Source organism: Balaenoptera musculus, chromosome X (genome assembly GCF_009873245.2).
Source record: "Balaenoptera musculus isolate JJ_BM4_2016_0621 chromosome X, mBalMus1.pri.v3, whole genome shotgun sequence".
NCBI classification, from domain to species: domain Eukaryota; kingdom Metazoa; phylum Chordata; class Mammalia; order Artiodactyla; family Balaenopteridae; genus Balaenoptera; species Balaenoptera musculus.
In genome coordinates this window covers 36,348,267-36,365,508 of record NC_045806.1, presented here as the reverse complement: position 1 = coordinate 36,365,508, position 17,242 = coordinate 36,348,267, and the positions used below count along the sequence as shown (strand labels likewise).

Here is a 17,242-nt window from a genome sequence, read left to right as displayed (position 1 = left end):
CAGTATACAGTCCATCGGATATCCATTTCTAACTCGCGTTACCCTGTATGAACTGGGCCATAGTATTGGCAGCAGCCCTGAACCTTTTTCTCTAGGAAAAATTGAAATTCCAAGTTGGGACTCCTGCTACTTTATTACCATCACTAGATTTGTGGATTTGATACACTTCTTTTTTAGGTGAGAAACAAATTTAGTTTAAGATTTATAAAATTTAGCTACTTCCATGTTTTCTGAACTTTTAGAGGGAAAGTTAGCACATAGTACAAATTGTGAAGGATAATGTACAAATAATGAAAGTACACTCTTCAAATGAATGGAGTACATTATCTCCATTCAGATGGAGAGCCATCTGCATGACTAATGTTTGAGTGCTTTCTTCAATTATTTTAATTGAATTGATTTTTAGAAATTTTACAGAATATAAATTTTTAGGCAAAACAATTTTTAGCACTGATAGAATAGGCATTTTTTATCCTGTAAGAGAATAATGCCCTAGGTGATTTAATTTCTTTTTCTAAACCATAATATCCCAATGGTGCATAATCGTTCTTAGATTTGTAAGATGGACAGGTTATATAAGTTCTTCCCAAAGTATAATTGTAGTTCCTTAAATATTTAAAAATGCCATTTTAAATTTTGTAGTGTGTTTCTTTGACACTTAATGTTTCCCATCACACAATCTTTAAACCACTGTTAAATATACTTGCTCTTTTCCAAGCTTGGAGTATGTCATTCTTTTTAATTGAAGTATAGTTGCCATATAATATTATATGTTATAGGTATACAATTAGTGATTCACAATTTTTAAAGGTTATACTCCATAGTTATTATAAAGTACTGCCTATATTCCCTGTGTTGTACAATATATCCTTGTAGCTTATTTTAAACCTAATAATTTGTACCTCTTAATCATCTTCCCCTATATTGCCCCTCCCCCCCCTTCCCTCTCCCCACTGGTAATCACCAGTTTGTCCTCTATATCTGTGTGTCTATTTCTTTTTTGTTATATTCACTAGTTTGTTTTACTTTCTATTTTATTTTTTTAAATTTATTTATTTATTTTTGGCTGCATCGGGTCTTTGTTGCTGCCTGCGGGCTTTCTCTAGTTGCGGCGAGCGTGGGCTACTCTTTGTTGCGGTGCGCAGGCTTCTCATTGCGGTGGCTTCTCTTGTTGTGGAGCAGGGGCTCTAGGCGCGCAGGCTTCAGTAGTTGTGGCTCGCAGGCTCTAGAGCACAGGCTCAGTAGTTGTGGCGCACGGGCTTAGTTGCTCCTCAGCATGTGGGATCTTCCCAGACCAGGGCTCGAACCCATGTCTCTTGCATTTGCAGGCGGATTCTTAACCACTGCACCACCTGGCAAGCCCGTTTTATTTTTTAGATTCCACCTATAAGTGATATCATACAGTATTTGTCTTTCTCTGACTTATTTCACTTAGCATAATGCCCTCCAATTCCATCCATGTTGCTGCTATGAATATTGGGGTGCATGTAGCTTTTCCAATTAGTGTTTTTGTTTTTTTTAGATATATACCCAGGAATGGAATTGCTGGGTCATATCATATGGTAGTTGTATTTTTAGTTTTTTGAGAAACCTCCATACTGTTTTCCACAGTGGCTGCACCAATTTACATCCCCACCAATGGTATATGAGGGTTCCCTTTTCTCCACATCCTCGCCAACACTTGTTATTTCTTATCTTTTTGATGACAGCCATTCTGACAGGTGTGAGGTGATACCTCATTGTGGTTTTTATTTGCATTTCCCTGATGATTAGTGATTCTGAGTATCTTTTCGTGTGCCCATTGGTCATCTGCATTTCCTCTTTGGAAAAATGAAATGTCTATTCAGTTCTTCTGCCCATTTTTTAATTGAGTTGTGTTTTTGTTTGTTTGTTTGTTTGCTTTAGATGTTGAATTGTGTGAGCTATTTATAAATGTTGGATATTAGCCCCTTATCAGTCATATCATTTGCAAATATTTTATCCCATTCAGTAGGTTGTCTTTTCGTTTTGTGACTATGTCATGTTTAATGACACTAAAGATTGTTGAAAGGGCATTTCCATATTTTTAACCTAAAGACAGTAAGTTTATATATAAACTTGAGCAGGAAAGATAGATTTTTAGATCTCAGAAGATTTTCTCTGATCTCTAACTTCAGAAAACTGGCTCCAGTGCAGTAGTTGAATATCAGTTCCTTATATTTTAGTATTAAATCACCTTTCCCTAACATTTTTCCAGATTTCAAATGTATTTTTTAAACTACAATTGGATATCAATAGCTGATCTGCTGGGTTCACTGAAAAGATGTGACACTGGAACTTTGTTCCTAATCACCCAGCTTCTTCAGAGCAACTGTAAGGAAATTCTTAATACGATAGTCTGTTTCCAGAGTGAGTCATTTCAATTCCCATTATTGTTGTGGAATATAAACTTGTGAACACTGTTATTATCTTTTACTAGGATCACAGACACATTTCATTACATACTTTGCAGCTAAATATTTGACTCTTGAAAACTTTAATTCTTTTCCAGCAGGGAGCTTCTTTGGTATCTTTGATTTAGGTGGTAAGATGATGGTTGCTAATATACTTCTGTGTTCCCAGCAACTCTACAAACCCATTCATTATTTGGCTCATGTCTGTAGCCTAGTTGCAAAAGTTATAATCTTTCTCAACTAAGTACATTCTGCTCCTTAGATTTGGTTTTCTCTGTGCTAGAAAGTTAGTGGGACACATAACCCAGTGATAGTAATTTTATAGTTTCTCCACCAACCACTCCATTTTAAATGTTGATATCGCTAAGTGCTGCATATAAACTATGAGCAAAACAAAGATTTCTATTTGAGGATAAAAATCAGAAGAAAGTGAGGTACCATGGAGTATGGTAAAAAGAAACTTGATTTAGTGTTTTGAATGTAAATAAAAAATGACATTAACTTGTTAACTTATGCTTGAAAGTACAATCTCAGGAGAGTTCAGTTTAATATTACCACCAACTTTATTCTGCTTTATTTAAAACAACCCATCCCAAATATAGAATGTGGCCTTTTAACAGAACTGTGCTTTTCTACTCCTTAAGACAGAAAGATGAAGCATGTCCATGTAGCCGTGTGGGGTCATATCTGACCCAGTGCCAGAGACTGGCAGTGAGCAGGCCTGTCTGTGAGTGAGACAGCGTGAAAGAGTCTGTTCCCCTTGCAGCTGTTCACATTTCCTCGTTTTGCCTTGGGCTCTGTGTGTGTGTGTGTGTGTGTGTTTTAATAAAAAGTGCTGAACTTGGGTAACTATAATTTCATTAGAAAGAGAAAACAAACAGTAATACAGTCATTCTTGTTTTCTCTCTAGGAATAATTTATTAACAGGCTTCCCTCCCTCTGCCTCACCCTCTACACCTCAGCTTTACAAATACACTTGAAATCTTCAGATGGCAGGAAAGCAAACAACAAACGGAAATATATTTTGTCATTTCAGTTTGCCTTGAATTTGAGCTTCTAGACCAAGTGTTGGCAACTACAGCTGTCAGGTCAAATCCAGCCAGCTACTTGCTTTTGTAAATAAAGTTTTATTGGAACCCAGCCATGCCCATTCATTTATGGACTATTAATGGCTGCCTTCACATACATAGCAAGGTTGAGTGGTCGTGACAGAGTCCATATGGCCCACAAAGCCTGAAATGTTTATCATCTGGCCAGGCAAGGATTAGGATTCTAACATTCTTTAATAGGGCAAGGCTTGTAGTTGATTGCCTCATGTCTTTCAAATCACATTTAGGGACTTCCCTGGTGGCACAGTGGTTAAGAATCCGCCTGCGGATGCAGGGGACACGGGTTCAAGCCCTGGTCCGGGAAGATCCCACATGCCGCGGAGCAACTAGGCCCGTGCGCCGCAACTACTGAGCCTGCGCTCTAGAGCCCGCGAGCCACAATTACTGAGCCCACGTACCACAACTACTATAGCCCGCGTGCCATGACTTCTGAAGACCGCATGCCTAGAGCCCGTGCTCCGCAACAAGAGAAGCCACTGCAGTGAGAAGGCCGCACACCGCAACGGAGTAGCCCCCGCTCGCCACAACTAGAGAAAAGCCCACGCACAGCAATGAAGACCCAATGCAGCCAAAAATAAATTACTTAATTAATTAATTTTTTTTAAAATCACATTTAGTTACTTTTTTTCCCTACAGCCTATAAATGGCATTTTCTACAGTTCTTTTCCCGAATATTTGCTGAAGGTGTCTCCCTGGCATGAGACCATGTTACTGAATTCTAATACAAGCCAAGGCACTCTGGTATGAGAGAAAGGACAGCACGCGTCAGGAAGCCAGTCTAGTCCCTGCTACTCTGGCTGTAGGACCCTGAGTGCATCCCTTCATGTCACTGGTCATCAGCTCTCTCCTTCTCAAAGTGGAGGAATTGAATCATGTTGATATCTAAGATCTCTTTTACCTTGAAAATTTTTTGAAGTCAGACTTGAAACATAGCAAAAAAAGAATTAAATGTGGTCAAACTGTATTTCTTAATTTTTTTTTAATAAAAGCCAACTTCTTAAATTTATTTATTTATTTATTTATTTTTGGCTATGTTGGGTCTTCATTTCTGTGTGAGGGCTCTCTCCAGTTGCAGCAAGCGGGGGCCACTCTTCATCACTGTGCACGGGCCTCTCACGGTCGCGGCCTCTCTTGCTGCGGAGCACAGGCTCCAGACGCACAGGCTCAGTAGTTGCGGCTCACGGGCCCAATTGCTCCGCGGCATGTGGGATCCTCCCGGACCAGGGCTCGAACCCGCGACCCGTGCATCGGCAGGCAGACTCTCAACCACTGCGCCACCAGGGAAGCCCCCTGTATTTCTTAATTTTGAGGGAAAGTTTTTAATTGTGCAAGCAGGACAGAAGATACTGTGATACCTGGTTCCTAAAGAAACAAGGTAAAATAAGTATTCCTACTCTGTTTATTTTTATATTACTCTGATTTTTAAAAAAATTATCTACAGTTCCTGTGCACCAGTTAAATACTCATTTATTTTTTTAAGAAACATTTATTAAACATCTACTGTGTACTCAGCCTCATGCTACATGCTGTTACTGAATGTCAAAGCACTCAAGAGTCTGATCATGGAAAAGAGAAAGAACCACTTAAACAGCATGTTCTGTACTCGTGTCCCTCAGGCAGCCAGTGCCCTCTTGGCTGTTAATGCCCGGGGTGTGGCAGGTATCCAGATGTTGTCTCTGTCCTGGGTTGCTTCTGCATCATCATGTACTCTGCAGCTGGCCTCAGCAGCACTCTCAGCTCCTGCCTTCAGCTGTGACCCCACAGCCACTCCTGGGTCCCCTTGCTCTGTGCAGACAACCCTCTTGGTCAGGGTTCTGCCAAGATGGCTCCAGCCAGATTACATTCTGAGGCAGCTCCTTGACTCATGGGAAACACACAGTCTTGCCATAAAATACACTCCAAGTGTGGGCTGCCCTGCTGTTGGCCTCCCACCCTGCCATCAACCAGGAAAGAGGCTCTTTTCACTTGAGACCCCAAACACCACATGTCAAGCCACTCTGAAGACTCTCACACAGCGCTCTTCTGGGTGCACCAAGATGGACCTTGTAAATTGCTGCAACTCAGGAAGCATCCCTGCAGAGCATGAGATAGTGAGCTCTCCTTGCTGGCACCTCTAGTTTGTGTACATGGGTCTTTTGGAGCATCTACCATCCTTCACTTTGCATGAGGGAAGAAGCAACTCCCTTTCCTTTCCTCCCCAACAGGAAGGAGAAGGGAAAATCAAATGCTTCCTTGCCTCAGTCCTTTAGCTTCCACAGATTCCAAGCATCTGTCACTATAGGCAGAATAGGGTGCTAGGATGAGCATGGAAGGACCATTTTAGCTACCTTTCAGCAAGCCCTGGAAGGATGGTCTGGCAGCTTCCTAGCAGACCACTTACTTCCTATTGGCCTTAGCTCTGGGCTTTAGCTGAAAGTCCAAGACAGCAGGCCAAGTCCCAAAGCCACATCATTCTAAGAATTCTTTGTATATGATAGAAGGGGGACGGGCAATAAAGGGTGATAAAGGAAGAGAAACTGCAGCCTTCCTTTGTTCTCAAAACTCAACCACCTCTCACTTGCCTCCAGACCTTGGGAAAACTCCACCTGAATTTGAACTTTGAGTCCTGAATAGCATCTCCTAGGCAGCATAGAATATGAAGATGACCCATAAGAATGAGAAGTTGAAAAGCTGCATACTCCTGACGACTGTTTTAAAACAATGTAATGTTACATTGCATTCAAACTTTTCTCTGTTGATGACTTTTTATTTACGTACTTTGCCATATCTCTCAAACAGTTTGTATTTGTTATGGGTATCCCTAAAATATTTTGAATCCCTAAGGCAAAGATAGAGTCACAGAAATAGGGGGCAGGGGAATGAAGGTTGGCATGTCATGCATACACATCCAGATAGTCCCCAACTTGGGACTGCTCGCTGAGATATTTCCTAGTTGATATTGCTGGGGACCAAAGTACTCTCAGGTCCTCAGGGGGATCAAGCTGGCATATGTTCCTGGGCCTTTGGTTATACATGTCTTTGGAATTTGTGACTTCTTTGAGCATAGCAACTATCATCTTTTTCCTCTCCATAACCCCAGTGAATAGAACCCACTGCCTAGTACATGGTAGGACCTCAGTAAATATTAGATGGATAGATGGATCAACAAGGGGTCACTTCTTCCCACTGATGGTGAAAGTAAGCCCCTTCCCTGTCCCTTCCTGCCTCAGTTCTTAATTACTCTTTTGGTTAATGAGCAGGCAGTTGAAATTCACCATCTATTCTTAACCACATGGACACCACCCACTCCATCCAATGCCTGCCTTGACTGCTCCAGTCCTGCGCTTTCCTAGGAGTTGGAGGGGCAGAGCCCAGTGTCCCCACCTCAAGCAGAAGGTCCCTTCATTTAATTCCTTCCTACTGTATCTGCCTTTCATATTAAGCATCTCACCTCCCCCTCATCCCACCACTAGTTCCACTGAACTTTGGGTGAATGTGTGATTAATTGGATCAGGCAACACCAAAGGAGCAGGGGGAAATTTGGTCTGAGCACTTTCCTTGGATCAGGGCCTTATCTGCATGCCACCTGTGAAGTTGTTGTAAAGCTAGAACATTGGTTCTCACTTTGCTACTCTCTGCCTTAGTTTCCTCATCTGTAAAGTGGGAGTAGTAGGGATATCAACATTACAAGGTTGTCTGAGGTTAAATGAGGGAATATATATTAAGAACTCTGACTAGTAACTAGCATCTACTAAGTGCTCAATAAAAGTAACAATTATCATTGTTGTTAGTATTTGTACTACTACAACAATTCTCAAAAGTTAGCACTGGGCATAAGATTTACAAATATCTAAGGAGTTTATTAAAGCACAGATTTCTGGATCCCCATTTCAAATTCTGATTCAGTAGATCTGCAGTGGGGCCCAGAAATCTGTACGTTTAAGTAACTACTCCAGCTGATTCTGCTACAAGTCCTCAAGAAACCACACTGATATAAGACCTAGGGAACCGTACTTGGCATCATAAGACCAAGCCAAAAATAAAAGGTCTCCAGTGATAGAGTGAGAGCAATTCTGGGAGCTTGGAATTTTTGTTGCTTTGTGAGTTAAAACTAATGTGCATTTATTAAATGTTTAAATAGAAACTAATCCTAATCATGGTTGAAAAGTTTGAAAGTAGCATTAGTAATAGTCCTTGTTCAAGAAAAAGGCAAAACTTTTTGTGGTGAAATTAGGCATTATAAATGATAGTGCCGTAAACTTGTAAAGCCTTAAATTAAATTTGCTTTTTTTTTCCCAGACAGCATTTAAGAGTTTTAAAAATCTTTTTAATTATCCATGTAGGTTTTTAATTTTGTTTGATTATTAATATTATGACATGTCAGGTGATGGCTATATCTATTTTTTAAGTGTTAGGTATTTTAAATGTGTTTTTTTAACTTATGATTCCTTATTTTTGGGGGATTGGGTTTTTTTCCCCTCCTACTTTTTATTGCATATGTACAGTGTTTCATTTATCTCTATAGACTAGTCTGGGAACCTACACTGCATATACCATTATTTCTATGGAAAAATATATTCGGTGGTTCCAAGTTTCAAAATTTACAGTCTTTAGAGATGGAAGTCATTCAGAGGATGGAGACTGCCCATGTGTATTCTACAGGGATTTGAGCAAACTTTTATAAACAAGCCACATATCACTAGTTCCCTAAATGTTAATATAATATTTTAAATAGAGCATATTTTACTAGCCTACTTATACTATTTACTTAACCTCTAATTTAGTAGTACTTTCTTAATGCCGCCATTTTAAAATGGTCACTGCTCTATCTTCACATTGCTATCATTAGGCTTTATTTATTTATCTGTCTGTCTGCCTATCAATCATTAGGAATCTTTGTGTATGGTGTGGCCCAAACATTTACAAGTCATAAAGCTTTATCCTGCATCAGTATAAACAAGTGTAACTGTAATCTGAAGAATATTATGGTATGTGACCTCTCCACTAGCACTGCTGTGCATAGTAGGGAAGGAAAAAAGAACAGAACCAAAACCAACCCCAAAAACCCCCCACTTATTTTAGAGAAGTTAGGAAATAGAAGTGGCCGTCTAGCCAAGACCATTTTAAACTTTTCACTTTTCAAAGCAGACTGCTGAATGAGATGTTTCGTCTGAAGTAAAAATTAATATTTTAATTGCACTTCTACACTACAGGGATTTTTCTCTAAAGAATTTTCTTCAGAAAGTTAAATTTTGGATCATTTAGATTTGCGGAGTTTTTAAAGTATAGATTCTTTTTGGTTTCTTCCCATACTCTGTGAATTTACAAATTAAAAAGGAAAAAGGTTTATGTCCTTGATTTCTTGCGGAAGGGTGCCAGCACTGATACTGTTAATGAACAGCCCTAGTAAAACAAGTATAAACCTTTCGCGAGAGCATTCCTTCCTAGAAGGAGTTGGGTTTGCCCTTTCCCAAGATTTAGATTTCTGTGAAAACTCCTTCAGACATGTCTTGGCCAGAAAGCATTCTTTCATTTTACTCTGTATTCATCTTATTAAATGTTGCTTCTATCAGAGGGAAAAAATGCTGTGATTACTGAAATATTGATGATTTTTAAAAAGATATGCGTAGCACTCATCCCAACAAGTTTCATTTGAATGAATAAGACATTAACAAGAAGATCCCACTAAAATCATCAGCCTGCCTTTTTAAGGGGAAAATATTGTTTAGTGAAATAATAAATATGAAGCTCTGAATTTTAGCAAAGAATTATGAATGTTGATTGGATTTTCTCCTTTGCTTTTAGCTATATGACAAAATTAACACAAAATCTTCACCGCAAATCAGGAATCCTCCGAGTGATGCAGTACAGAGAGCCAAAGAGGTAAGTGATATATATTTTGTAGATGTATTTGGGTGTCATATTTGGTATGAAAACGTTTCTGCTGCACAGTAAGAGGCAGTTTCCTTGAAGTCACAGTTAGACCATTATACTCAGATTTAGTATTTCTAAGTTTATCACTGAGAATTTACATACAGAAAAGAAAAAAAAAATCTCGGCAGCAACATTGCCTAGATTTCTAGTTCTGGTATGTAAACTTGAACATGTTAACATACCAATTTTACTTCTCTTTTTTAAAAAAAAGAAAAAGTTATTTTACCGCTCTTGGTGGAAATCGACATGCTATGAAAGTTTGAGTTGCTTTTTTAAGGTGGTAATTTTTGAAAGTTAATTGAATGTTTATAACAACTAAGTTCAGAGAGAAGTCATTTTTATAAATTACTGGTTAGTGTACATCTTTCACAAAATTTTAACTTTTTTTATTATAGAAACCACACTACAGAAAGTTTGGAAAGTAAAAAGTCATCTATAATCCCATCACCCTAACACAGTAATTTTCATTTTTGCATATCCTTTTTTTAAAAAAATAAATTTATTTATTTATTTTTAGCTGGGTTGGGTCTTCGTTTCTGTGCGAGGGCTTTCTCTAGTTGCGGCGAGCGGGGGCCACTCTTCATTGTGGTGCGCGAGCCTCTCACTATCGCGGCCTCTCTTGTTGCGGAGCACAGGCTCCAGACGCGCAGGCTCAGTAATTGTGGCTCACGGGCCCAGTTGCTCCGCGGCATGTGGGATCTTCCCAGACCAGGGCTCGAACCCGTGTCCCCTGCATTGGCAGGCAGATTCTCAACCACTGCGCCACCAGGGAAGCCCCCTGCATGTCCTTTTCTAATTACTATCCATCTGCATATAAATTTTTATGTAGTTACAATCAAAATATATCTTTCTTTTAACCTAACATAATATAATAAGCATTTTTCCATGTTTCTGCTAGATCTTCGTAAATAAGTTCTAATGATGGCATAATTTTTCTCTGCTGTTACTAAATTATAATGAATTATAAATGCCTCCACTGTGAGATACCTTTTGGGTTTTTTTTTTCACTTTTTGATGTCATAAAAGTCTTTATACAAATAAATATTTTCCTTTGAAAAAATATTTTTTTAATTTATTTATTCATTTATTTATTTTTGGCTGTGTTGGGTCTTCGTTGCTGTGCGGGCTTTCTCTAGTTGCAGTGAGCGGGGGCTACTCTTCGTTGCAGTGCGCGAGCTTCTCATTGCAGTGGCTTCTCTTGTTGCGGAGCACGGGCTCTAGGCAGATGAGCTTCGGTAGTTGTGGCTCACAGGCTTCAGTAGTTGTGGCTCGCGGGCTTCAGTAGTTGTGGCTCGCAGGCTCTAGAGTGCAGGCTCAGTAGTTGTAGCACACGGGCTTAGTTGCTCCACGGCATGTGGGATCTTCCCGGCCCACGGCTCGAACCTGTGTTCCCTGCATTAGCAGACGGATTCTTAACCACTGAGCCACCAGCAAAGCCCAGAAAAATATTTTATAAAGTGAAATTACTAAGTGAAAGAATGTGAAAGACATAATTCCTTCCCTATCAGATTTTAAACACAAGACCTGTACTGGAAAATATATATTCACTGAGAACCAAGTCCAAGGTTGTGGAAGCCGCTAGGCCTGCCCACCTGGTCAGGGCAGCAGTCAGGAGAGGTTCTGTCTGCATTAGGAGACCACACCTCAGTGTTTAAAATCATAGGCTGTGAGAGTAGCAGGGGACCAGAGAGAGTATATTGTTTCATCTTTTGTTTCACTGGTTTAGAAACTCAAAGCAGAAAATACACCAAAGGAGAATTGGCTTATCATCATTAAACAATATGAATTAACAGCATAACCAGCACTTGTTAAGAGTACATTTTTCTAATTGGGGTATAGTTGTTTTACAAGAGTACATTTAGATAAGAAGGAAACCTTATAGTTTTTGTTTGTTTGTTTGTTTGTTCTTCTCTGAGGAGGTGGTTGAGTAGCACTGGCTGAGATCTAAGCCTTAGGCTAAGTGACCTCAAAACATTCCTTCCTGCTCCAGAATTAAGATTCTCAAAGGCGAGTCAAGAGATTCCTACTTGGGACATGACTTGTGTGCCCTTGACATCCAATCCTGCTGAAGCAATCCTCGATTGGCTCAACTTTTAGGATTGAGTGCAATGTGTATAACCACTCTGAGTCCAACTATGTACACTTGGAACTGCAGTAGTATGTTTACTCTGAAAAGGAACAGAGGCCTTCCCCTGGGCTCATGTCACATAATCAAATTTTAAATGGGTAAACTCCATCCTAGTGGTAAGGGATAACTTTTGAGGAACAATTTCATTTGAAAACAACCATTTAAACCTATACAGAGAAAATGTTAACAACTAATTCGTGAAGAAAATGTGAGTGAAAAGAGAAAAGTTTTTGATTGTGTGTCTTATTTTTAAATTATTCTCTTGGATTCCCTGGCAATTAATTCTAGGAACCATTGCCGAGCAGTGGCTTTCTCTATGTGAGGAGATGAGTGTGGAGAATCACATTGATTCTCTCAGGCTACAAGGAAAAGTACTTAAGTGTTTTCTCTTCTTTAAATTGTTTTTATTTGAGCCTTTGTCATTTTAATCTTTCTGAAAGGAATTGACAGTTAATATAAAAGAAAGCTGTTACCAACTTTTATTACAGATTCATCTTGATGGTGAGTTTGGAAAAAGATTTGCAGAGATATTTTCCCATTAAGTTTAATTAAGTTACTTATACCTGTAATAAATATGTATTACAGACTTGTCATTTTGTTTTGTATTTTTCAATAATCTTTTGAGTTATAGTTGGATAATGAAGGCAGAGACTATTACAGCAATTTGTTTTATTTTTTATTACCACCAATGTAGCTCTTTTATATATTAATAACCTTTGAATAAAATGATGAATTTTTTCCAAAATAATTATTTTGCCTGCCATAAAAATCCATTCATAATTTTTAATTTAAAAGAATTCTATACTTTCTAAATCTAGCATCCTCGTTATACTATTAAATATCTTGCTTATTTTTTAGGTATTGGAAGAAATTTCATGTTACCCTGAGAATAACGATGCAAAGGAACTAAAGCGTATTTTAACACAACCTCATTTCATGGTAAGTAACAATTAAACTTCCATAGAAATAAAACCTCACTTTCGAAAGAAGTTTTTACTAATCCTTATGAAATACAGCTATCTTCATCAAATGTGCTTTTAGCCGTATAATATCAGACAGTTAAGATTACAATACCAGATAATACCAGATATACTAAAATTTTTTGTTGTTGTTTACTTTGTGTCATAGTTGTAAAGATGCTGTTTGCCAGCCTCATGGAGTTGGAATAAGAATTAAGTAGATGATACATCTACTGTGCTTAGCACAGTGCCTGATATATGCTTGATGCCTAATAAATGTTAGCTAATGAATATTATTAGTTACTCCATAGTATCTGTCATGTGTAGGGCACATAGTAAGTTCTCAGTAAAACACTGAGTAGATTAGGAACTTGCCCGTTTGCAGGTAGGTTAGCCCCGCCTCAACTGACTGTTCTGTGCAGTGTGTTTTCAGTAGACAGAAGCCTGTATGTTTTGGACAGACATGTCTGTCTATAAACTGATAAGTAACCTCAGCTCAATTCCAAGAATGATGTAGGACCATTTGAGACCAATAGATCTTTCAGATTTGAAGTAAGCTAAATAAAGAAATTAATATATACCCAAATAAAATCCTTTTTTTAAAGTTAAGGTTTTTTTCAAAACCATTAAAGCTCAGACAGCCCCATCTCTCACAACTTACCTACCTTCGAAGCCTTGGTTTATTTTGCTTTTCTGACATCAGAGAGAAATTAATATGTGCACTGCTATTAGTAAACATTTTCAGAAATAATAAATAGTTCTTGTAATTTCTGAACACCCAGCTAAGTACTTAAAAGACATTTTCATTTACTCATCAAATATGTAAATGCCTACTATATGCCAGGCACTGTGCTGGGCACTAAGGATAGTGGTGAATAGGACAAACGAACTTCCATTCTAGGTGAGACGTGGATAGGTGAGCTAGAGACAGACAGTGAGCAAGTAAACAAACAATATAACTTCATATAGTGATAATAACTATGAAAAAAAAAAGGATAATGGGGCAGAGATGATAGTAAAGTGGAAGCTACTTCAGATGGTCAGGGGAAAGCCCCTCTGAGGAGCCAAAATGTGGGCTGAGACTTGTTATATGAAAGAACCAGCTTTCTGAATGTCCAAGCATGGGGAAGAGCAAATGCAAAGGCCCAGAGGCAGGAAAGAGTTTTGTAGGGTCAAAGTACAGAAGTAAGGCCATTGTGGCTGGGATATAGTAAACAAGGGAAAGAGTGGTACAAGAAGAGCTGGAGAGGGTGGCAGAGGCCAGACCACGTAGGGCCTTCCAGGCCATGGTAAGGAGTCTGGATTTTCTCCTGATTGCAGTAGGATGACACTGAGTGATTGCAAGCAGGAAAATATTGTTAGACCTGTGCTTTAGAGATTGCTGGGGCTGTTGTGTAGAGAATGGACTATAGTGGGGTTAAGAGTTTAAAAAGGGAGACCAATTAGGAGGCTGTTGTGAGGTGGTAGTGGCTTGAAGAAGGACGGGGCTGGTGGAAAATGAGCAAATTGGGATTCTACTTTAGAGATGGTTGGACATGAAAGGACTTGCTGATGGCTGGGATGTGAAGTGATGTGATTAACTCCATTTTACAGTTCAGAGAGGAAACTGCACCCTAGAAAGGCAAAGAGGCTTGCTTTAGGTCACCCACCTAGTAAGTGGCCTCACTGAGGTTCAAAACCCAGATCTTGCTGGCTCCAAAGCCTGTGCTCTTAAATGTGGGTTGACTTGTAATGAGTATCGATTTTCCTACAAACTTAATTTGAACTCATTGGTCATTCCCAAATAAGCATATGTTTGGATAATGTCCTATATGGCAAATATAATTCCAAGCTATATATACTGTGTTAAACTTTTAAATGCTGGAGGTTTCTATCTTATAAGCATTTTAAGATCATGTGGACACAGTGGAGGAAGTGAGATGAATTGGGAGATTAGGATTGACATATATACACTACCATGCATAAAATAGACAGCTAGTGGGAACATGCTATAAAGCCCAGGAAGTTCAGCTCCGTGCTCTGTGACGACCTAGATGGGTGGGATTGGTGGGGAAGGAGGTCCAAGAGGGAGGGGATATAGGTATACATATAGCTGATTCACTTCATTGTACAGCAGAAGCTAACACAACATTGGAAAGCAATTATACTCCAGTAAAAAAAAAAAATTTAGGGCTTCCCTGGTGGCGCAGTGGTTGAGAATCTGCCTGCCAATGCAGGGGACACGGGTTCGAGCCCTGGTCTGGGAAGATCCCACATGCCGCGGAGCAACTGGGCCCGTGAACCACAATTACTGAGCCTGCGCGTCTGGAGCCTGTGCTTCGCAACAAGAGAGGCCGCGATAGTGAGAGGCCCACGCACCGCGATGAAGAGTGGCCCCCGCTTGCCACAACTAGAGAGAGCCCTCGCACAGAAACGAAGACCCAACACAGCCATAAATAAATTAATTAATTAATTTTAAAAAAACCTGCAGATTTCATTAAAAAAAAAAAAAGAATGCAGAACTTTTCAAAAAAAAATTTAAAAAGAAAGATCATGGTTTCAAAATCTGGCATTTTTAAAGAAATATTAATAGCTAAAGGAAAATATTTTAATGCTTATAATTTTTATTATACCAAGGTTTGGGAGTTATTCTTAGCGTATTTATAATTTTATACTTATTTCTTCAATTATCTGACTTTTTCTTTGCTTTCTGATCATTAAAATGAGGATTTAATATTGGATTACCTTATACTTAAAAATACAGATACTTATAAATATTTACAGTAATTAAGAGTAAAAAAGTATAGATTTAAATGTTTTTTTTTAATCTGTACTCTAGAGGTCATGATAAAAAATATTATTACACTATCCTTCAGTTATTCCATTTGAAAGACTTATTTTTTAAAAAAGAACAGATCCTTTGCTTATTGCAATTGTAAAATATAAAACATTAAGGGTAAAGACAATATAAACAGAATAGAATGTCAGTGCTTTAATTTTTTCCTTTAAAATTTTCTCTTCTAGATCCTATTTTTTAAAAGCAAATTTGTATCCTACTTTCTCAAAAAACAAGATGGTTAAAAATCACCTTAGGTTGATATGAAAGCTTCATTATTTTTTTTTTTTTTATTCACACACACACACACTGTATTTTATTCTTACAAGACATAAATAGACTGACACCAAGCATTGTACATGGATGACCACAACAAAAGCAACAATGATTGCAATTACCAAACATGAAACACACTCATACTATGTCATAATATTGACATTCAGTCCAGTAATCCTCCACTGTAACAGCTGAAAGCTTCATTATTAAGTGATTAATTTTATGATTTGTAATTGTAATTCAGAAGCCAGAGGAACCACTTTCAAACCCAAAATCCATATTTTTTCCTATAAATTTTATTTTTTGGTTTTTGGTTTTTTGGCTGCATTGGGTCTTCGTTGCTGCGCACGGACTTTCTCTAGTTGCAGCGAGCGGGGGCTACTCTTCGTCGTGGTGCGCGGGCTTCTCATTGTGGTGGCTTCTCTTGTTGCAGAGCACGGGCTCTAGGCACATGGGCTTCAGAAGTTGCAGCACACAGGCTCAGTAGTTGTGGGGTGCAGGCTCTAGAGCTCAGGCTCAGTAGTTGTGGTGCACGGGCTTAGTTGATCCGCGGCATGTGGGATCCTCCCGGACCAGGAATCGAACCCATGTCCCCTACATTGGCAGGTGGATTCTCAACCACTACGCCACCAGGGAAGTCCCTTTCCTATAAATTTTAAATGAATTTTTCCCACTTTGGTCTAAAGTTCTTAGTTGTCTTGTCCACGTCCTTTTTACATACATATGGAAGTGTTTCCTATTACATGATTCTTCTTATGTAATTAAAAATAATAGCTATTTCAGCTTAGTAACAATTGCTGAATCATACCTCATGACATACTTGAAGAAAAATATTCAAACTCTGATTTCCCTATTTTTTATTTGGCATACTCTTTTTTAATGGCTTTTTTTTTTTAACAATCTGTAAGTGACCCCTTTTTTTTTGTTTGCATATGTGTTGGATTAAGTTTCATTTTGTGGTAGCAGTCTTTTACAGTGGCAAATAGCGGTTAATATCAAGTATGACCTCATTTGGTGATATAATTTAAGGATTTTTCTCTTAAAGTTCAATTTTGGTATTATTTTTGTGACTGTGGGCTTATCCTTCCTTATAAATAATACATTAAATACAAGTGTTTGCTTATATAATTTAAAAGGATGGATAGAAATCATTTGCAAAAAGCAGTACAAACACTTTCTCCAACCCATGTAACTGGCATTATCCTAATGAAGCTTGGTTCTCTGTTTACCTGGGTATATATCCTCCAGTCATACAAAGCATGTTTTTTAAAAATTGTTTTAAAATTCACTGTTTATAGAAGACACATGTATAATTAATACAATGAACCTAATTTTAACAGATGAAGTTTTTCAGTTTGTCTATTATTGACTTTTACTTTCTGCCCTAAATCTTAGTCTCTTAAGTGGCTACAGTTAAACGGGAAAAAGAGGGATTTCCCCACATACCATAACCACCACCACTTTGGCCTGGGGTACTAGTGCAGGGTGTAGTCAGGGCACTGGTCAGGAAGCCAGGGTCCCCAGGACCATTGTGGAGCCCTGATTTCAAGCTGCGCTGCTTAGTGCCCCTCGGTGCCCCTCACCTAGACCCCAGTTTAGACCAGCCCTCT

General features: G+C 38.7%; 1 protein-coding gene across 12 annotated transcripts in view; it reads left to right on the top strand.

Annotated features, from left to right (window-relative positions):
• Positions 1-17,242, top strand: part of CASK (calcium/calmodulin dependent serine protein kinase) — a 398,598-nt gene that overhangs the window by 319,921 nt on the left and 61,435 nt on the right. For all 12 annotated transcript variants that reach the window (XM_036839503.1, XM_036839508.1, XM_036839507.1 and 9 more), the window contains 2 exons: positions 9,326-9,403; positions 12,441-12,521. In XM_036839503.1, the coding sequence (XP_036695398.1) occupies positions 9,326-9,403; positions 12,441-12,521 (159 nt within the window). The remainder of the gene's footprint in view (positions 1-9,325; positions 9,404-12,440; positions 12,522-17,242) is intronic.